The 21,836-nt window shown below is 45.3% G+C and overlaps 1 protein-coding gene and 1 long non-coding RNA gene across 4 annotated transcripts in view; one reads left to right on the top strand and one right to left on the bottom strand.

The window, feature by feature from the left end:
- BEND4 (BEN domain containing 4) overlaps positions 1 to 18,210 on the bottom strand; it is a 51,055-nt gene extending 32,845 nt beyond the window's left edge. For both annotated transcript variants that reach the window (XM_019481045.2, XM_059721674.1), the window contains exons 1-2: positions 17,799 to 18,210; positions 5,311 to 5,877 (exon numbers count right to left, since the gene is read on the bottom strand). In XM_019481045.2, coding sequence (XP_019336590.2) covers positions 5,311 to 5,877; positions 17,799 to 18,192 — 961 coding nt within the window. In that variant the 5' untranslated portion in view covers positions 18,193 to 18,210. The remainder of the gene's footprint in view (positions 1 to 5,310; positions 5,878 to 17,798) is intronic.
- Positions 18,211 to 18,244: 34 nt separating this feature from the next.
- On the top strand, positions 18,245 to 20,779 carry LOC132248540 (uncharacterized). Of its 2 annotated transcripts, none has more exons than XR_009459762.1 (2): positions 18,245 to 18,328; positions 20,364 to 20,779. It is a non-coding gene; the product is annotated as an uncharacterized LOC132248540 (long non-coding RNA). The 2 variants fall into 2 exon arrangements; XR_009459761.1 differs by lacking the exon at positions 18,245 to 18,328 and adding an exon at positions 18,494 to 19,759.
- The last annotated feature ends 1,057 nt before the right edge of the window (positions 20,780 to 21,836 follow it).

Below are 21,836 nucleotides of genomic sequence, written 5' to 3' on the forward strand. Positions count from 1 at the left end.
ACTGGTTCAGGGCTGGTCTGAGGGCTAAACTGGAACCACAAACTGGCTGGAAAGGGTGCTGCATGCAGCATGGTCTTGCTCTGGCCACTCCAGACTGTGCTGCATGCAGTGTCTACTCCAGTCGCTAGAGTACCTGTAGCACAGCCCTACACATCCTTGGAGTGGCTGCTGCGTACAGCACAGTCTCGGACTGGCCAGAGCAGCCACTATGTATGGTGTGCAGGGCCATCCGGTGCACCCTGCATGGTGCCTGTGGGTCAACTCCGAGATCCATGGGCAGCAACTATGGGCTGGATCCCATGCCTTAAAGGCTAATAGAACTGCTTCAGTTCTGTGCAGCACTGAAGGAGAAAACCCCTTAGTCAAAAACTCACTTTTCCAATCGGCTGATAGGACCTAAGAACGGCCTCCCTCTACCAAAGAGGCCCCTAAATCCTCTTTTCGCCTGGATCTCTCTCATTACTTGCCATGGCATACAGACAGCCTGCAGAATTTTAAGCAGAAGAGAGGAAAGTTTTTGCACAGGGAGGGGAGATATTACATGTCAGACTGTGAAAAGAATTATTAAAATCTTAGAGTAAGATTTTTTGGCACCCTCAGTAACCTTCTGAACCCTTTATCTGCAAATGCTTGTCAGCTCAGAGTGTTTTATGTCGTGGAAAATGTAACTACTTTTTAGTGCTGGACTAGAATGTGTGACCAAAGTCAGGCCATGAGCCAGAACCACAGACATCCCCTTAGCTTGTTTTTTAAGCAGATTCACGCCTTGGTTATTTTGGAACCAGCTGGGGAGTTTTGGGTTCCATCCTAAATCCATGTCCTAGCTAGGAGCAAGGCAACTGTGGCAAACACCTAAATCCTCAAATTTTCCTCACCTGCTGCCAGGTTGGCTGTGGACCTATATATATTATGCAGACAGCATCAAGTGCATTAGTTGAAGATAATCTACTGATAAATACATGACTTGCATTTGTGAAAATTCAGTCTGTATTTTTCAGTTGCTTTGAATATACCATTGAAGGGATATTATTTTATCTGTAGGGGTAGAGAGAATGACATTCAGGTGACTCCACTCTCCTTTAAAAATGAAACTAAGGGCAAATGGAATGACCCAGATAAATATAGACTGCTCAGCCAGACATCAATCTTGGGCACAATAATGGAAAAGCTGACAAAGAGATTCAACTGACAATGAATTAAAGGATAGGAATATAATTAATGCCAGTCAAAATGATTTTTGGAAAGTAGAGCTTGTCAAACAAACTTGATTTCATTCTTTGATGAGATTACAAGTTTGGTTGATAAAGGTAACTCCATGGATGTAATACAGACTAATGCAAAGCATTCAACTTACTACTAAGTGACATTTTGATTAAAAACATAGCAATATACACTATCAACAGAGCATGTTATATAGATTAAGAATTGGCTAACAGGCAGATCTCAAATAAGAAATCAACATGAATGAGAACATTTTTAATGAGGTACTACTTAGACTGATACTACCTCAATGGTACTTACTGTTTTTCTAGTGATCTGGAGGGAAATATATATCTCTGATAAGATTCATGGATGATGCAAAAATTAGTGGTAAATAATGAAGAGAACAGGGCAGTCAAAACACTCTGAATTGCTTAACCTGGGCCCAGTCAAACAAAATATATTTTACTTCAGCCAAATGCAAACTTATGTGTCTATGAAAAATGCATACAGAACGCAGCATATAGTCACAGCTTTCTAGCCTAGAAAGCAGCAACAGTAAAAATGACTTAGTCCAAATGATCAAGCAACTGAAGATAAGCTCCTATTAAGGCCATGTAGAGACATTCAGTTTCTCCTGGGAGGGTCACACTGCTCTCCCAGGAGAAACCAAAAGTGTACAGGTGTTCAGAATTTTTCTCCTACAGCAGTAATCAGGGGCAGGCAAAGTCCGGCCTGGCAGTAGACTCCATTTCCCAGCAGCCCCTGCTTGTGTGGCTGGGGCCAGTTTCCATGGATACCCCAGCAGCATCTGCGCTGGATAGTGCAGGGACAGGGTTTCCATGGAGATCAGCTCCTGCACTGCTGGCAGGCAGGAGCAGCACCAGCTTCTTCCTGGTGGGAGATGTTGAGGGGGGGCTGTGCTGTAGGTGGGAGCAGGGCGGATTCAACTACCGCCATCTGTGCAGGGTGGGCAGTGGTGGCAGCAGTGGCACTGCTGGGAGGGGTGGCTATGGGGGGGCTACAGGGAATTTTGGAATGGCTACAGACCCAAACCCCCTCCTAGTGTTGCCTCTGCTGACACGACATGCAGCAGGGCAGGGAGCTGCTCTGGAGCTGGGCTTGGATCTTGCAGCAGTGACAATGCACCCCAGGAAGGGGTGTGCAGGCAGTGGATCATGGCTCTGCCCCAGCTCTGGACCATGCTGGCACTGCTGCAAGGAGCCAGGGCAGAGCCACAATCCGCTGGCTGCAGATCGCAGTTCTGCCCTGGCTCTGGACCATGTTATCACCACTGTGAGATCCCAGCCCTGCTGTGCGCTCTGCCAGAGCTGCTAGGTCCGGTCTCCATGGAAACCCTGGCCTTGCACTATTACAGTGCAGCTGCTGTTGGGGGCTGCTGAGAAGTGGAGTCCACTGCTGTCCGGAGCCACCATTTTGCCCACACCTGGTGGCTTTGGGAGAAAAATAACCCAGGAACAACCAAGGTTAAATTGCTCCTGGGAGAGTTTCTCATAGGAGAGCAAATGTCTGTACATATTCCCTTTGAAGAGAACTCACAGCATAACCCTTCAATATCTCAGGGTCTTTTACTCCCCTCATCCCAAGAGACAATGTGTTGCTCAGGCTGGATTCTACTGCTCAATCCAAGCACAGAGCAGAACACTCCTCCTACACAATCCCCACATTGTGCTACAGGAAGACACAGGTTGATGATTTAGCTGCTAGAGGAAACATCTATAGAGAGAAATGTATTGTTTATTTACCTTGTCAGTGAAGATGCCTGGTACTAAACAGCATTTTTAATTGTGCGCAGCAAGACATCATAAGAACCAATGGCTAGAAGCTGAAGCAAGACCTTCGAATTAGAAATCAGGCAAGACTTTTTAACAGTGGGAGTGATTAACCACTGGAACAACCTACTAAATGTTGGATTCTCCATCTTGTTAAGACTACAGATTAAGACTAGATGCCTTTCTGAAAGATAAGCTTTAGGCAAACAAGTTTTGCAAAACTTTTGTCAGAGAGGAGGTAGCGCAAAGAGAAGTTATTGAGTCTAACAGAGAAATAACTCAGTGAAAGTTAGTTGGCTATGATGTACAGGCTAGATCTGACTCCAATATTCTTTTGGTGTTCTATGAGACTATGATCTAACTCTGGGTACCACAGGATTTTACGTATCACTCTAATTGTTCCATGTGGGGTATGAAGTCATCAGTAAATACAGAGGTGGAATGAGTTGAAGAAATGTATATCTGCTCCTCATATTGCTTTTTATTCACATTTTGGATCTTCAAGTAGCTATTCAGATAACAGCTAGTGCCAAAAGACTTTTTTCATCTGTGCTTGAGTAGAAGGTTGGCAGTATTTTTTTCTCAGATGCAGCCCCCACTTCAGTTATTCATGCCTTTCTCACCTCTTTTATTGATTACCGCCATGAGCTTTGTGTGGGTCTCTGTTCAAAGAAGTCTCAAAAACAAGTATGTATTGTATAGTCTTTACTGTTTTCTATGTTATCAGTGGGACAATCCAAAGTATTGTATGATCACCTGTATCTAAAATCTAATGGGTTTAGAATCATAGCATCATAGAAACTAAGGGATGGAAGGGACCTCAAAGATCATTGAGTCCAACTCCTGCACTCTTGGCAGGAACACTGCTGAAATCAAATGATCCCAGCAAGGTGTCTGTCCAGTCTCCTCTTGAAGACTTCCAAAGTTAGGGACTGCACTACCCCCTTGGGAAGTCTATTCCAGATTCTGGTCACCCTTACCGTAAAGAAGTTCTTCTTTACTTCCAACCTGAAACCATCCATTAATCATTTATGGCCATTGCTCCTTGTCCTCTCCTGGGGTGTCCTAGTGAACAGTTTTTCTCCCAGCTCCCAATATTCACCCTTTACATACTTATAAATGGCCACCAAGTACCCCCTCAGTCTTCTCTTCCCCAGGCTGAGCAGTCCCAGATCCATTAGTCTTTCCTCATAAGGCTTAGGTTCAGAATACTTTACAAACCTTCTTTGTTCTCATTTGAGACCGGAGCTCAAACACCTTGGCTGCCTGCAGATGCTAAACAAACAAACAAACAAACAAACAAACAACCCCACACTTTACCAGAAGAAGCAGTGCATTATAGATGCTGCAGAGCTGGGTTGAAGTATAGATCAGGCACTTCAGCAGAGCTTTTTGGCACTTTTAACTAAAGCTGATTCAAGCAGCTATCAGATAAGAGCACCAAAAAAGCCCCACTAAAGTGCCTAATCTTTACAGACGCTTCAGAGCTAGGTTGAAATAACGCACTACCTTTTCTGAGCATGTGTGGCGCTCAGTGCAGGAATGATCCGAGTTTAAAGTAAAGAGTTATTTTTTGGGGTTTTTTTTTAATGTCTGCAAGCAGCCCTTCAGTTTATCTCAACTTCTAATGGCTCCAGGTTTAAAAGGGTGTGGAGTTTCAGGAGTTTTTTTCAAAGTGAACAATATCCTCCACCTGTTTTATCTCCCGCTTCATCAGACACAGCTCAACCATGTTGACTGCCTCTCTTTTCCTCAGGTTTTACCTGGAGATGGGTGGAAAAATGTTCAAGCTTTTTGTTGATCTGAGAGACATTTTAGGAGGATGAAAGCCATTATAAACATCATAGCCATCTTGTTAAAGGGATGGATATGTCTCCATCCTTTGCATAAGTGATTTTAAAGCAAAAAGGAAATACTCATAGACTGACAATTTATATATAAATGCCATGTTAAATATGATATTTAAATATCAAAGAATGTGTTTTAAAGTATTATGACAACCCACACATAATGCCTTCAGTGTCCCAAAATCAAGCAGACTGAGTTTTGACAATACATCTCATCCTGAATGTACAATCCTGAATGTACATTTATCAAGGTCTTGCGACTTTTATACAACTGTATCTGTATTTTATTAGGGGAAGTTACAGGAGATTTGGGTAAAGGCTTTACATTAGGCTGTCCCTCTGTTTGGGTGAATGCCAATGACACCACTTAATATATACTTTTAAAGTTAGCTTTAATACTACAATCTTGCTACCAAATATAACACACATTAAATTTGATATTAAGATGTAATGTTAAATGGCTTATTTACCTGGAATGCTCTCCAGTTTTCTCCGGAGTTCCTCATTTTCTTGTTGCAGTGAAATTACCTCCTGTTCTAGCTCTTGACATCGGGGACAGTACCCTTCCTCCTCCTCCTCCTCTTCCTCCTCTGGAAGTGTGGAAGATGATGGATGTCCATGGGATTCAGAGGTTGCTGGGGAGGTCCATCCACCTAAAGTGTGTACTGGAGAAGTTGAAAGTGGATCCACATCTGCCAAATGGCCAAAATCATTTACTGATGAGGTGTTTTGAGATGGAAAGCTCCCAGAAAGCAAATAGTTCTGGAGAGAATCAGTAAAAACCCTCAGAAAGGCTGAGGTTTGTTGTTTCTTTTGCATATACTGCATCTCTATGTCTAAATTGTCTGGTGTCTGACTATGGACAAGTTTCCCAAGCTGACACTGCTCTTGTCTTTCACTATAACTTGTGCTTTCCTGCTTTATGTAAGAAATCATGGACTGAGAGTGATTGCTGTCCATCAGTTTTCCACCGCAATTTAAAAGACTAAGAACCCGGCTGCATTGTTGGGCAAAGGCATCCAGAATCATACGACTCTCTGAAACAAAAGAAAAGATGAATCACAGCAACCTAATGCAAAAAGATATGCCAGGCAGTACCAGCTAGACTATCACGCACAAGAATTTACATGTAATATATGACATATTAAAATTATGACTTCCAGTTTTAATACTGTTTTAACTCCAAGCTTTAAAACAATCCTTATTTTGCTTCTATTTTGAGAGTGCCCCTATGCCCTTGTGGTTAATCAGGACTGCATTGTGATGATAGTTGCTGTTCTGTACAGGGCTTTCAAAGGGAATTAAAACAAGCAAATGGGGAAGAAAACACACATTTGACTTTTTGTCACAAGTATAAGGTCAAACAAGTATTTTTCTTGAATCAAAATGTAAACCATTCGTAGACATTGTATGTTCTTGTTTCTAAGATTTCATGCTGTATTTTATTCTTGTACCCTGTGCCCTTCTTTTCCCCACCATAGCTTCCCTGAGGGTTTTCTTATTGCTCATGTCCTTGACCTGAACACTGGTGTACAGACAGTGGCACTTCATAGAGACAGGTTTGCAGTACTGTGGTTAGACCTTGTGTCTTCTCTTCCTTCTAGCCTTGGCTTTGTGTATGCCCAGATTCCACTGACTGGAGAAAAATGAGTGCTGAAGGCTCTCTTTAAGGAAGATATGCTAACTTCCTACCTATACTGTTATCTCAAACAATAAGGGTTTTTTTTATTTATAGACCCCCTATAGCCAAATGCCTCTAGAGGCAGGTTCACCCTACCTCATTGCTGAGTTCCCTGCAGTGAAACACAGCATGCCTGCTCTGATCACACTATCACCTGAAATGATTGCAATGTAGCATCTTTAGGGTGGTGCTGGTCACATGCCAATTCCTTTTGGAGAGAAATGAGTTTATTGATGCATGCCCAGGATTGCACTAAGGTAGTACATTACGGCTATTTTAGAGGATATCATATGCAGAGTAGGCATAACCTTGTCCCCAGAACATGTCCTAGGTGTCTCACAAAACTGAATTGAACGGTGGGCCAAGATTATAAAAATGGCTAGTGACTGTGTGTGCTTGGCTTTCGACAGCTGAGTTTGACATAGCTTAAAGGGGCCTGAGTTTCAGAACGTGATGAGCACGTGTACTTTTTGAAAATAAAGCCTTTTTTTAGGTATGCCATATTAGACACCCCAAATCACTAGTTGATTTGAAAATCTACCCTTAATTTTGAAACATATTCACATGACTGACAATACACAGATGGCAAGAAAAAAACAACCAACCAGCCAATGAAAGCAACAAGCAAACAAAAAACCCAAATCCTTCAAGATTGGGTTCTTTTGGATTCCTGAAGCTGCAAACAGTTGGAAAATCCACTTGCTGCTACTGAAATTAGCAAAACCATCCCTGAAGAGCATTTGAAACAACACCGCTTACAATGCTCACCCTACTATGGCACTTTGCTTAAGGTAAGAGGGTTCAAGCCACAAAATCCTGGCTCTGCCTGGGGGAAACTCCTCCTGATGCAGGAAGTGAGGATGACAGCTTCATGTGGTCTTCTGTAGAACCATGCCTAAGCCCTGGCATAAAGGATGTGGCAAGAGGTATGGTGGGAATCAGAGAAGCTGAAATCCATTCTGGGCAATGGTGCTAGCCAGAGATCATCAAGGGCAACCTACCAGAACTTAAGCCTAGAACTGGAAGGGTACAAATTTGACTTAAAGCCTTAGCCTCTCTCCTCATGAACAGTGAGCTCCACACTGTACTGTTTAGAGAATTTTATTCTGCATTTGTTATGCATTTAAACTAAACTACCTAGTAACTTTTTTCAACAGTCCCCTCTTTATTTAAAAAGGTAACAAGAACCTTCCATCACTAGCATTTTACAAAACCAGCCTTTTCAAAGTGTCATTATGTTCAGAAACAACTGCCTTCTCAAGTGGTTGAAAGTGCCATACATTCAGTAGTAGCACTACACTGAACCACAAACATGTTGTTTAATCTCTCACTGTGTGCGCATTATTTATACTCCTGAACCTTTTTACACTTGCTAAAACTTTACTTATCTGTGGATGGCCCTTAGAGAATGATAAACTCAGAAATATGGAACAGCAAATACAATGTAGATATAAATTCCTAAATATATGCAAGTGATGTGAACCTGGTGACAGTATTACTTTCTAAATGTAACATTCTGAGAAAGTGACATAAAATCAAGAAATTAAAGGAGCACTAAAACAACCTCAAGATGTGGTTTCTTTGCCTCATTTCTTCACTTCCAACATTTCTCTTCAAAAAAATATCAAAGGATATTATTGATTGGAATTTGGCAATCCTACTACACAGCAGTTTTTCATTCATTTTAATCCTATAATCCGATTCCAGACCTCAAGTCATATTTACTGTTTGCATTTTAATCATGGTCCCAATTGACAAAACAGTTACTCACTTTTTATATATCCTTATAGCAAGGGAACAAAATATGAATGAAACATCTGAAATGGGATTAAACCCTGTGCAAATAATGATGGCTTTCTCTGAAAGACAGGAAAAATATACTTTGAAATTTCAATTTTTTTGGAATACTAAACATTGGTTTCTGATACATTAAAAATAATTAAAATATTTTATAAGATAAGGGCACTTTTGAAATTGTTCAATATGACAATAGTGCCAACTATAGGAGATTTTGTATAAAGAAATAACTATATTGACAATTCTGAATTTGTTGTCCAATTTAGAAAACACCACAGCAGCAAACACTGAAAAATATTTCAATTTTTACCTAGTCTTCATAACAAAACAGATATTTTAAAATACTAGAACAATATATATGGTTCCTACTTAGGACGGAAAATGAACAGAAATCTGCCCATTTAGCACATATTTTAGCAATCACTATTTTAGCTTCTATGGACAGTATGTAATTAGAAATGCAAGCAGTGTGCAATGCCTCATCACTGAGAAATGAAGAAAAGTTGTTTTTATGTGAACACTATTGAATAATCACTGATCCATGGTTCTTAATTGATTTTATTTAATATATACATTTCCCTAAGAAAGGAGTGTTCTGCTGAAATGACAGTAAAAAGCTAAAGCCATATAAGCAGTTTACAAAAGTGTTATTCTGCTATTACTCTACCTCCATCATAATGCTTACCAACCATGCACAGGATCCAGGATTTCAAGAGGGGTTGTGGGAGCAGCAAACAATATTGCAGTGGGGTACTCTACCTCTTAAGGCAGTAGACCACACTATGGAGTAGCAGCTGGGGACTCTCTTTAAAGTTCCCAAATTAGGCAAAAACCTCTCTCACTCAGCACCCCTTCCCTTCCTCTCCATGCTTAGCAGCACCTGCCTCTTCTCCCATTCCCCCTCTCACTCTCTATACTTATGCTTCTGGGCAAATGAAGGGGTCAGATATCAATCTGCTGACACCACTATCCTGACTGCTCCTGCCCTGCTCCAGCTGGAAGCAAGGCTCAGACGGGAACAGAAGCAGTGATGGGCAGGGTCCCTTTCCCTAAGACTGCTCCTGAACTGGTGAGGAACACTTGAAAGACCATAATGGGAATTGGAAACCTGCCTACTGTTGCTGTCCCCAGTTAAATCCAGTTTCCCTCACAGCCTGGATGGAGCAGGCCAAGAGCAGCTCTGGAGTTTCCCCCAAAGCCAGGGTCAGCAGAAGTGATGGGCAGGGGAAGGGAGTGATGGGCAGGGGAAGGTCAGTGATGGGCAGGGGAAGGGAGTGATGGAAGGGAAGGAGAAATGCTGATGAGCATGGAGGGGAAGAGGGGGTACTGAGAGTGGAGAAGGGGGGGGGGTCTTATCTGTTTTGGGGAGTCCCCAGTTGATGCTCCTGCAGTGTGGTTCAAAAGGGAGGTGTGACTGCACCAATGCACCCCCTTTGGTTCCACCCCTGAAACCATGTAATTCTGTTGTGCCCCAGACTCTTTGGTCTTTATTTTTGCAAAACTCCTGCAGACTCTAATGGAATTTTGCCCAGGTGAGGGTTTACAAGATAAGGCCCATATAATGCCAACAAACCACAATCAAAACGTTCACTTTTGCTAGCTACATTATTTCACTTGTGAGTGCAGGCAATTAGTGGATAATATCACATTGAAAATCAGATCTGGTGCAATTCCTGGCTGTGTCAGTCATTTCTACATCTCATTTTCTTTCAAGCCAGATGGTTGGCTTTCCCCACGCCTGACCAAATAAAAGGCTTTAGTAAGAATGAGGTGTCTGAAACTTATCAGACAAGACAGTAGTTAGGCTGATGCATTGGAAAAAATTACCTGGAAGAGATGGCAGTTATATCTGCTCCCACTACTCATGAGATTTTCTCAGTATCAGGGTGTATGGTTTTATGATTAACATATTAGACTGGAACTCAGCAGATGTGGACTCAGTTCTCAGCTCTACCACAGATTTTGTGGGCAATCTACATGGGTAAGTAGGTTAGGATAAGGTTTTCAAACCTCACCCTAGCCAGTTCCTCATCTGGCAGGGCACATTTATAACCCCGTTGAGGGAACTTTTCAAAATGCATCCATTTTGGGAAAGTCAGTGAAACCCTCTTGAGCAGGCATCAGCAACCCTCAACACATGTGGCAGAGTGTGGCACGCAAAGGCATTTTGCTTGGTATGCATGCTTTGGGGTGGATGGCAGGGAAGGGGCCAGGGCAGTACTGCCACAACAAGGATTGGGCTCCTCATGGCTCCCCCAGCCAGTCCCCCCTGGCATACCAACATGTTACATGTTGAGGTTGGTGCATTTTTGGCACTCTGCCCAAAAACATTGCTGACCCCTGCTCTTGAGCATACTCAGTGAAGAAACGATGGCGGCTGGCAGCCATGGTGCAAGTGACACTGAGGTTCAGGGGAGTAAACACTACATTAGCAACCAGGTTTGAGAACGTGTAGGACCTGGACCCAGAGGGGAGTGTTCTGTGAGAACTTTTGGTGAAGAGGGGCAGGGCCTGGCTGGCTGAAATGGACTGTCCTCTTAAAAAGGAAAAAAACCCACCAACTGATCAGGGCTTGGGGCACTGCTGGCAGCAGGGAAACAAATCTGCCCAGTGTCCAGGAACTGAAAGAGGTTGAGGGGAATTTTAATAACTTTTCTCTTAACTAGAGAAGTATGCATCCTGCTCTAAGCGCCTACTGCAAAAAAACCCCAAAAAACCAAAAAAACAACATAACAGCACTGGATCCAGACAGAGGCTCCAGATGATGTGGATTCAATCTGTGCTGAAAGCAGTTTTCAGAGGTTGAACAGACCCAGGAAGAGGGAAGTGGATTCTGCATAAGCCAGAGTTTCAGGCACAAGTGTCAAGAGTGGAGCAGTATTAAGGTTTGAAACAGAGTACAGGTGTCCAGGAGCAGCTCTTTTTTCCTTTTCCATTTCCCTTTTATGGACTCAGAATAAAAGTAGTTCTCAGGGACAGTACAAGCTGGTTTACAGCTTATTCACCATGGAGGAGCAACTTAATGTGTGTGTATATATACTGCAAGTTTTAATGTTTCCATTGCAAGGTTTTTATTTACTGTTTGCTAGCCATTTTTCATTGTAGTAAAAAGATCATGTTGGACTTTCTTTTATTCATTATTAGTAACTCTGGAAAATTTAATGCTGAATATCACACACTAGGTGCTGTTGGTTTTTATATATACATTCGTGAATCCAGAAGGGTTGTGCACTTAATATTGTAAAATCCTTATGTGTTCAATTCCTCTTAAGTTCCAATTGGACTTCATATCCCTTAGTGACTCTGAACCTCAGCCTTTATCTCTCTGTACTTCAATTTTCTTATGAAGATGATGAACGTAATCCCCTTTCATTTTTCTTGGGTAGTTGGATTGCACCATCCTTGGGGCAGAGACTCTCTTGCAGTTTATTTGCATAGTGACCAGTAAAACAGGACTCTAGAGGAGGCTGAGGCTTCTAATTAATAACAATAAGCTATTTTTAGCTTGTTGATTAGCAGTATTATCCAGAAATTACATTTCCGCTAAGAGCTGCAGCGCATGGGCGAGTAGTGCCTCCTGAGTCTGGGGGATCTCCCAGCAGCTGATCAGAGCCAGCAGTGAAAAAGTGCACTTCCAGTGGCACTTCTGGTTTTGTGGCTGGCGTTTCTAGGGGGTGCATGGCCGATCTCACGGGGTGCACGTGTACCCATGTGCACCCCCTGTGCATTGCCAGTGGCTGGCTGGGAATCTACATGGGCATATCAGATATGGGCCTTCCCATCATTGTCTACGATACTGACCAAGAGTCTTTTTTACCTCTCAGCTGGATTAATGCAAAAGGTCCTACACAAAGTATCTTTAAAAAATACTAAGAAACTGTAGCAGATGAAGAGTTGCAGCTGTAAGCTCTTTTAATGTAGGGGGGCATAAAACAGCCATGAATCTGGGTCTATGTGAAATTCAGATCTCTAATCCCTCTTTGGTTTTGGTCCTGGTCACTTTATAAATCTACTCCCTCCAAATGCATTGTTTTTACTCTTGGTTAGGCTTACGCTGTTGACATAAGGATCATGATAGCCCTGCACTTTCAATGACAGCTCTTGCTTCCAGCAGTGTTGCTCACTATTTCTGAGCCCTAGTCAGAGAAGGGATCAAGGAAGAGGGGGGGTGTGTTGAACACTGGAGAACTGGGTGGGCTGGGAGAACAGGCAATGTTACCTACTGCAGCATGGGCTCACCTGGGGACTGAAGGCTCCTACTGTGAGAAATGGGAACCAAGTCCCCTCATCAGCACCCCACCCCGATGCTACTGCTGTAGCAGCTACAATAATAATTCTCTTACAGCTACTACCAAATTGTATGTGGAACAACACTTCAAAAGCACTAATTTGGCAGTGGCTGTGGAAAGGTTAACACAGTAGCTTCTGGACACACAGCAGAGGGAAGAGAGCAAAGCTGACAAGGGGATTCCTGCCTCCTTCAGTCTGCAGGGCCAGTGCTAACAGCAGTGCCATGGCAAGGAAGTTTGGCACCCCAGGCAAAGCCCACAATGGCAGCCTGCCCTTGCCCTGCGCACAGATCCGAGGGGATACATGCTCTTCCCATGCTTGCCCAGGAGTGCGTGCAGAGTTGGGAGCCACCCTCCCCCCATCCCTGCGCCCCCCCCAGATGAGCTGCTTGCAGCTTTGTTCTGTGCCCTGCCCTGGTTGGCACCCCTTTGCTTTGGAGCCCAGGGCAGTCGCCCCGCTTGCCCCTCCCCTTGCTATGGCACTGGCTAACAGCTACTGGATGAGTCCATGCCAGGCACTGCCCCCTTCTACTACTCTAGCACCTTCCTGCCTCCATCCTGGCACCTCACTTCCCTTAGTCAATGCCTAGGGTTGATGTCCCAGTCACACTACTATTTGTTTCACTTCCTCGGTTGCCAACTGCAAGATCTATCTACTCACTTGGGCTTTTACCGGAATAAGGGGGTATGCAACTTTCTTCTGTGACCTCTTATGCTGTTTGTTAATGTAAGTATATCCAAGGATTATTAGTATACATTTTTTCACCTCTGGAAACAATCTGAATAGAACACCAGAAGATTATTCCTTTTACTGGGGAAACTGAGTCATATCCAGTGTTTAATACTGGGAACAAAACCCCCTGTTCTGTAATTAAAACAGTATCTGAGTGTTTTCTGGTACAACCTCCTGGTTCCAGTTCTTCATAGCTTTGTGAAACTTTCACCCAGCAGAATGGAACTGCTTTTGAGAGTTCTTTCCCCATGAGTAACTTTTTTCAAAATTTCGGAGGAAAACCACTTCAGGCACTATGTAAAGAATCATAGAAAGTTAGCACTGGCAGGGACATCAGGAGGTCATCTAGTCCCTCCCCCTGCTCAAAGTACAAGCATCTCCAACTAGATCATTTTAGCCAAAGCTTTGTCTAACCAGGTTTTGAAAACCTCCAAGGATGGAGCTTCTGCCACCTCTCTGAGTAACCTGTTCCAGTGTTCTGTTACCCTTGTAGTAAGAAAATTCTTCCTAATATGCAACCTAAACGACCCTTGCTGCAACTTGACAGAACAAGGAGCAACGGTCTCATCTGCCACCACTGAGAACAGTCTACCTCCATCCTCTTTCAAACCCCCCTTTTGGTAGTTGAAGGCTGCTATTAAGTCCCTTCTCAGTCTCCTCTTCTCTCAGCTAAATAAGCCCCATTCCCTCAGTCATAGGTGACTGGTGCCACCTGAGTCAGGGGGGGCACATGCCCCCCCCCAGCGGCCAGTCAGCGACCGCGGCGGGAAGGTCCCATCGCAGCCAATCTCGCTGACTAGGAAGCACAAGTTGTGCTCCTCGAAGTGCCAGCAGCGCTTCAGCTGGTGCCCCCACCCCCCGGCCGGTGCTCGCAGTTGGGGTACCAGTTCTCCTGCCAGCCCCCCCACCTGTTGCCTAAGCAGGGAGTACTGTATGTCAGGGGGTGCACGTGTACCCCCATACACCGTACGCATCACCACTGCCCTCAGCCTTTCAGCCTTTCCTCATAAGTTATGTCCCCCAGCCTCCTCACCATTTTTGTCGCCCTCTGTTGGACTCTCTCCAATTTGTCCACATCCTTTCTGTAGTGGGGGGCCTAAAACTGAACACAGTACTCCAGATGTGTCCTCACCAGTGCTAAATAGAGGGGAATAATCACTTCCTTTTACCTACTAGCAACACACCAACCAATGCAGCCCAGTATGCCATTAGCTTTCTTTGGTAACAAGGGCATACTGTTGGCTCATATTCAGCTTATTGTCCACTGTAACCCCCAGGTCCTTTTCTACAGAGCTGCTGCCCAACCAGTCAGCCCCCAGCCTGTACTGGAGTATGGGATTGTTCTGTACTAAGTGCAGGTTTTTGCACTTGTCTTTGTTGAACCTCATGAGATTTCTTTTGGCCCAGTCCTCCAATTTGTCTAGGTCACTCTCAATCCTAGCCCTACCCTCCAACCTATCTACTTCTCCCCCCAGCTTGATGTCATCTGCAAACAAGATAAACTACCTTCCCCATCAGAAAACAATTAAAATGAATGTTTTTTGAACAATGGAGATGGATGGCTAGGAGGAATGTTGAAATATGGTACAGAAATACATGTAGACAAGGTGAAATACCTTTGAGAGTTCCAGGAACACTGTTGGGAACTCAACAGGATTCTAATTATGACTGGATTTGGCACTCTGGGATGCTAGATGCACCGTGACCCTGATCTCTATAATGACACAGGGAACCCCTCTTTTGTCTTCAGGCAGATTTGGTAAGAAGGGGACCGTCTTTCTCCCTAGGAGCAGTAGTAGGGCTTCCCCTTCTTCAGAAACAGGAGAAATGACAGTAGAATCCCTACTCCTGGGAAAAGCAGGTCTCCCCAGTACTTATCTAGCAGCCAGAGCATCAGTCAGGCCAATGACACACTTCTAACACAGAAGTCACATCTACACCAGAAAAGATATGTACCTCACACTCTCTCACTCTGAGAACAACCTTTTTCCAAGTCTAGATATGACTACTATATGCAGTCCTTTTCTGGAATGGCATTGGCACTCCAAATCACACTCCAGAGAAGTAGATCTAGGAGTAAAAACTACGCAGAAAGATATAGAGCAACTTACACCATTAAGAGCTATTGTTTTAGGATATCTTCAGACCACGGCAAAAATCACAGAATTAGTTATACTCAGTTTGTGTTTTAAGATTTTCTTCATAGCCATAAGAACATAGTTTTTTCCCCTTCTTTTTAAATGAAATTTAGGATTCAGGATCATGAAGTCACAAGCACAGGCCTCTAAGTGACTGTATCTGGCACATTCTGGTACCCATGATAAACAGCATTTTCTCTCTGCACAGGTGTATTATGCAGGGTTCTTTCTTCTTAGTTCATAAAGCATGCAACTAGGGGAGGGCGTGTCTGGCTCGCCTGTGGGGTAAACTTAGCTGTACAATGAAAAGCATAGGGCAGATGCACAAGTGATGATGATGCAAGAGCTCAATAGCATTTAACCACGCAGGCAACATTCTCTGAACTCATTTTTCATATGGAGCCAAGTCTATGGCAAATCCTTGAAGCAGATCTCTAACTACCAGTATGATTTAGAAACACAAGGAAGTTCAAACTCTAACTTATCAAAGCTTAGGACTCCTGCCTAGGAGGCTTTGTGGTAAAAATAAGGCCGCAAACATTATTTTAGAAGATATTTAACTGTCTAGTAAGAGTAACACACTTCTGTAAAGAACTCCTGTACCCCATGTTTACTGTGTTCCCCAAGATGCTAAAATACTATTCAATTATTTAAAAATTAAAGATAGTTTCAGAAAAAGAAAGTATGATTTAATGCCAGGGATCACAGGGTTCATCATAAAAAGCAGTGAATGTGTAGTAGAAGCCCATAAATGAGACAGAAAATTAAGCCCTTTTTTGTAACATGCTGCAATTATTTGGAGAGAGATGACGGAAGTAGCAGCATACTAGATGAATTAGGGAGAAAATGTGCATTAAAACATTGAAATATATTCTATTAACTTGCACATTTCCCTGTTTAGTAAAGAAATGTCATCACATTTGTTACAAAGGCAAACAGCAACATACCAAAACAGGATACAATTTTTCTAAATAAATAAATCAATGATGTGTCAAAAATTAACAGATGAGTTAATATACCCGATGTTATCAAAACCAGATGGTGCTTTCTAATATTCATCCTGTTCAGTCAAACCCTGAATATTTTCTGGACCATCAATATATAAAATAGGATGCTGCTATTTGTGATGGCAAACAAAAGCAATCATGCCTGCCAAGCACATACTATAACAGGCAGCATTTCAGCTCTGCTAGACAGAAAGTAATTAGAATGCTTTTAATGTCCAAAAGAATGATGCTGATAGGCTGCCACAGATGTGTAGATTTATGAATATTTATATGGTGGTTTATAGCTGACACTTTTATCAGTTGAAGAAGATAAAATATCTGCCTGACTCAAAAGCTTGACAGTCAGGTTAATAAAATCTCATTAAAGAGAATGACCTATGCAATTATATAGGATTTATTGTAATTCATTTTTGATTGTACTCTGCTTAAAGATGCAATTTCCCATTTCCTGATGCCAAATTTAGGTTGCATATCAAGATCTACGTGGGTTTTAACTCCTAGCCATGACTAGAAGAAAGATATGCATTTAACATCTTGGTATGTTATACCTTTAGTGGGGGAAAAAAACCAACAATATTTTGATCTTCTGTTCTGCTCGACATTTTATGAAAACACTGCAAGGAAGCAGGAAATCTATTTTTTTTTAAATCACGAGCCACAGAACAACAACCTGTCCCTTCTCATCTGTTTTCTCTGACATCTAGCTCAAGATGCAAGGAGGGCGATTCTCCTGCTAGGATTAGCAGATTGCACTGGATTGAGCCAGGGGCGCCCTGGGCACCCAGAGCTTTCTGCCTCAGCCCTTCTGCCTTCCTTCCTTGTGATTAGGCATGGAAGTGGGAATTGGAGGCTGGCACTTCACTGAGAAGTCACGATCAGGTTTCCAGCCGGCCCTGACCAAGGGGGGAGGTAAAAAAAGAGAAAAGAGGCAGCGGCTCTGTGTAATGCCGCCGGTTGTGTCAGAAAACGAATCCCTCAGACGGCGAAAGGGTTTAGGGCGTGAAAAATGTGCCTGAATGCCAGAAATCAGCGGGGGGAACTGCCCCTGCCTCCTCGCAGGAGAGCCAGGGCTCTACCCCCCGGCCGGGCTGGGCCGGGCACCGGCACCAACTTAACCGGGGCGGGCGAGCGCGGGAACTTCAGTCATTAAGCGGCACATAACGACGCCTGGAAGCGGCGGAGGCGCCCGCCGCCCCCCGCCGCGGGCAGAGCGGAGCCCGGAGGAGGCTGCGAGGGGCCGCGGCTGCCCCGGGCCCGGGGAGCGGCCCCGCCCGCCCCTCGGTCGCTCGCAAAGTTGGTGGGAGAGTTGGTACCTGCGCTCAGCTCCAGGCTGCCGCCGTCGCCGGGCGGGCCGGGGCCGGGGCCGTAGCGCCCCGAGGACGAGGCGGCTGCCTGGGGCGCGGGCGTCCGCGGGCGGCCCTGGGCGGCGCGGCCGGGCCCGTTCAGGTAGGGGCTGTGCGCCGGGTAGTGCTGCGGCGGCGGGTCGGCGCTGCTGCTGCTGGCGGCGGGCGGCGGGAAGTGCTGCCCCGCCGCCCGGACGTGCGGCAGCTCCACCATGGTGGGTCGGTCGTAGCGCCGGGGCAGGGCGGCGCGCTTGCCGGGGAAGGTCTTGAGCACGCTGTAGGGGCTCCGCTGCCGGTACATCTTGGGCAGGATGCGCGCCTCCTCCCCGCCCGCCGCCGCCGCCGCCTGCATCTCCTCCTCCATCCTCCGCTCCACGCCGCTCCCCGGGCTGTGGCTGTGGCCGCCGCCGCCGCCTGTGTCTGTGGCACCGCGGCGCCCGGTGCGCTGGGTGCCGGCGTGATTGACAGGCGGCCTCGCCAATGCCTGGAGGGAGAAGGAGGTGAGGAGCAAGTGTTTCGGGGACTCTCTGCTAATGATCACGGGGCGCGGAGGCGGGTCTTGGCCGGGCCGGCGGCCGCCTGCGCCGCGGGGCTGCTGCCGCCGCCGCTCCCTGCCGGGCGGGCAGGTGCGCCCTGCTCCGCCCCCCGGCACAGCCCGGCCCCGGCCCCGGCCCCGGCCCCGAGGATGCTGCTGAAGGGGAGGCTCCGCGCGGCCAGCGGGCGCGGCAACTTGGAGTCGTCGCTGCTGAAACTTTGGGGGCGGCCCCTGCCCCTGGACCGGAGCCCCCCGTGTGTGGGCGCGGGGCCGCCCCCTCGTGCAAGCGCCACGCGGGCGCCCCGAGCCCGGCGCAGCGGCGCGCGCCCCGTCTGGACAGTGCCCCCGAGCTGGAGCTCTCGGGGCTGTCCCCGTCCCGGCTCGCGAAGGGGCGGCAGGGAGCCCTGAGGGTTGTGTCGTGCCTCAGAGCCGGAGCCGCGGCCCCGCCTGTCGGGTCGGCGCGGCCCGTGGCAGCTGCGGTCGCCCCCGTAGGACTCCGGGTCTCCTGCCTCGCTTCCCCGCCGCTGCGTCCCCCCGGGGCGCCCAGCTCCTTCCGTGGCGCCAGGGCTAACTCTCCACGGGGTCCCGAGGGCTCCCTCCTCCCTCCTGGGCCGCTGCTGCCTGGAACGACCTCACCGGGGAGCTGCTCTGAGGCACCCCTCACCCCCAGCAGTAGCTCAATCACAGTCTCCTTCCATGCAGGTTTCCACCACGGACTTGCTTTGTCTCCACCCTGCCCTGCCTTCCAGCCGGCTGACTGGTTCAGAAAGGCCCGAGCTGGCCTAAGCAAGCAACACCCCTGACCTACCTTCTGCCCAAGCTCAGACTACCAGGGCTTGCCACCTCTTCCCTTACTCTGAGTTAGTTATTTTTTTACTGTGTGAACTATCCCCCTTCCTTTGTCCCAGGTAGCACAGTGCTTTGGAAAGGTGCTGGACCAACGATCTTTGGGAATGAAGTTCATGTTCTCTTTTATCTGGTGACATCAGTTCTAGTGGCAACAGGATCCATTGGTGACTCTCCACACCTTCCCGAATGTGGCTCAGCTCTGACCAGGAGAGAAGTCCTGTACAAGGGAGACATCTCCACCTCCATTCATTCTCAGTGCCCTTTTAAGTCTTTGTTAAAACTCATAAATAGGTGTTACCTGGTGCCAGTGGCTACTCAATTTTATAGATTAATACTAATTTTCATCCATCAGAAGCCACTGCACTAGCTGAAGTATACAGTATAAACTCAACATCTAGATGCAAGGAAATTCAAATACATGGGCCAAAATGGACCAAAAGAACTTTCATTATCCTGATGCTTTAACTCTGACACCCACCTTTCAGATACTCTGAAAGATTGACACCCCTGAAGTACATCCAGAAGACTTTCAGGAATGAAAGGGAAAGTGAGTTCCAGAGTCTTTACAGGGAGTGTGTCTCCTGTTAGTACTTCTCTCTTTATCTAGAATTCTACCTGAGTGACTTTTTCTGACAGATGCTGGGACATTGTGGCATGGGGATAGGAGGCAGGATACATTTGCACCATAAAGATGTAGCTATGTCTATTTCTAGATATGCATATCTCTATCTATCATACAAGCTTTCATGAGCTGAAGAAGCTCACTTTGTCAGATGTTGTGAAAACTTGCAGAAAGCAGAGTAAAAGACTGACTCAACACATTAAACTTCATTCAGATACCAACAAGCAGCCAGTGAAGATCATGGAACACTAGTCTTATGTGCAGGTTTTTTTTTTTAAATCTATCTTAGGCTTTTCAATAATGCCCATCACTGGAGTGTCAAAGCGCTCCCTCAGAACATTTGCCTGGTGAGGTCCTTTGGTGATCTCCATGGAGTCTTCCCCCCTTCTCTAGCATAGGAGATACTGGGTTTATTTTTATTTTAATCTCTTCTTCCTTTTCTCTTTTACTGTTATGGTGAAAAAGCTTCATAAAGAGGAGAGTTTTGTATTTGATTGAAAGTTTTTTGACTCTGTTCTGTCTGCCTCAGGAAACACCTTTCACAGCTGAATACCTTGGACCAAGAATGGGTCAACCTACTGGATTCGACCTACTCGATACAAAAAATCATGGACTAAATATAGACATTGGATTTATGACACACAAACTGCCTAATATCTGACTCCCCAGGTACCTCTCCACTATTTACCAGCTATATTCATTCCCCTTCCCCTACCTGTCTCTCACCCACTGACTCCTCAATTTACATAGTCACTGATTGGCTTTCTTGATGCATACCAGCTTCTGGCTTCTTTACTGTTCATTCCATCCATCCAGGAAGACCACACATGAAGTGCAGATGGTTCCTCAGCCTGACGAAGGGCATTTTTACCTGAAAGCTTGCAAAGAAGAATTTTCCAACTATTTAAGTTGGTCTAATAAAAGATACCAGATTTATTCAAAGAACTTTGTCTGCCTAAGTCCTTAGACTAGCACAGCTACAACCTATACCCTTGGACCAAGAATGACTGACCTCCAACTGTCATGCTGTTTATCCTGGGCTTTGCAAGCTGCATTGTTCCAGAGGAACAGTTATTTTGATAGGTTTTGTATGGAGGCATGGTCAATGGTACTTCTGTGCTGACCTGATTTTGAAGTTGAAGACCAACCATTTGAATTAGTAACAGAAACAGACTGGAAATCAAGGGTGGGATCAGAGTAGTAGGTTGACACACTTATAACATCCACTGAGTATATGGATTGCTGCCTTTTGTACAAGCTGGAGCTAGGGTCTCTGCATTATTCTACTAGCTTGAGTTTCTGAGTGTCATCATGGTCCTTGGATTATTATTTATTTAATTCGTATATTCTCTTTGTATTATAACCCCACTTTGGTTAGGCATTATACGAATACATCTGAAGAGACAGTTCTGTCACAAGGATCTTATAAACTAAGAAATGGCCTGAGTGTTTCAGTAGGAAGAGGGCCAATAGTACCGATTCATGTATGATAAGCCAAATAGCCTTCAATAATGACTTTATGTCACTATGATTTGGGACTGGAACCAGGCGTGAAATGTTATGGATCCTATTATCAGTCAACTGAAACCCCCTTTCTATTGTTTTTCTAACCCTGAAGATTTTGAATGTGCAAATGGAGTAGTAAGGTGAATATCCTCTGTCTACAGTGTATGAAAGTCTCATTATGACAGTTTGTAATCAAGAAAATGAAAACAGATGAAAGAGATGAGACCTCAGAAATAAAACCGCAGTACTGCAGCGTGTACTCTCCCGCTTCTAGAAAATATTGTGGGGAGCATATTTGTCAGTAAATGAAAAAAATACCCAATTTAGACATTGCCTATCAGTCACCAAATATCTCTGTCTATAGATCCAGTACAATACTCAAGAAACAAGTATGATTAATATCCATCTTCTGAGCAAGAGCTCAATCTCTCGTACATGGGAGCAGTTCTGCTGTTGGTATAACTCCGGCAAGCAGGATTTGGCCCTGAAATACCAT

This window comes from Alligator mississippiensis, chromosome 2, assembly GCF_030867095.1.
Source record: "Alligator mississippiensis isolate rAllMis1 chromosome 2, rAllMis1, whole genome shotgun sequence".
In the NCBI taxonomy this organism is placed as follows: Eukaryota; Metazoa; Chordata; order Crocodylia; family Alligatoridae; genus Alligator; species Alligator mississippiensis.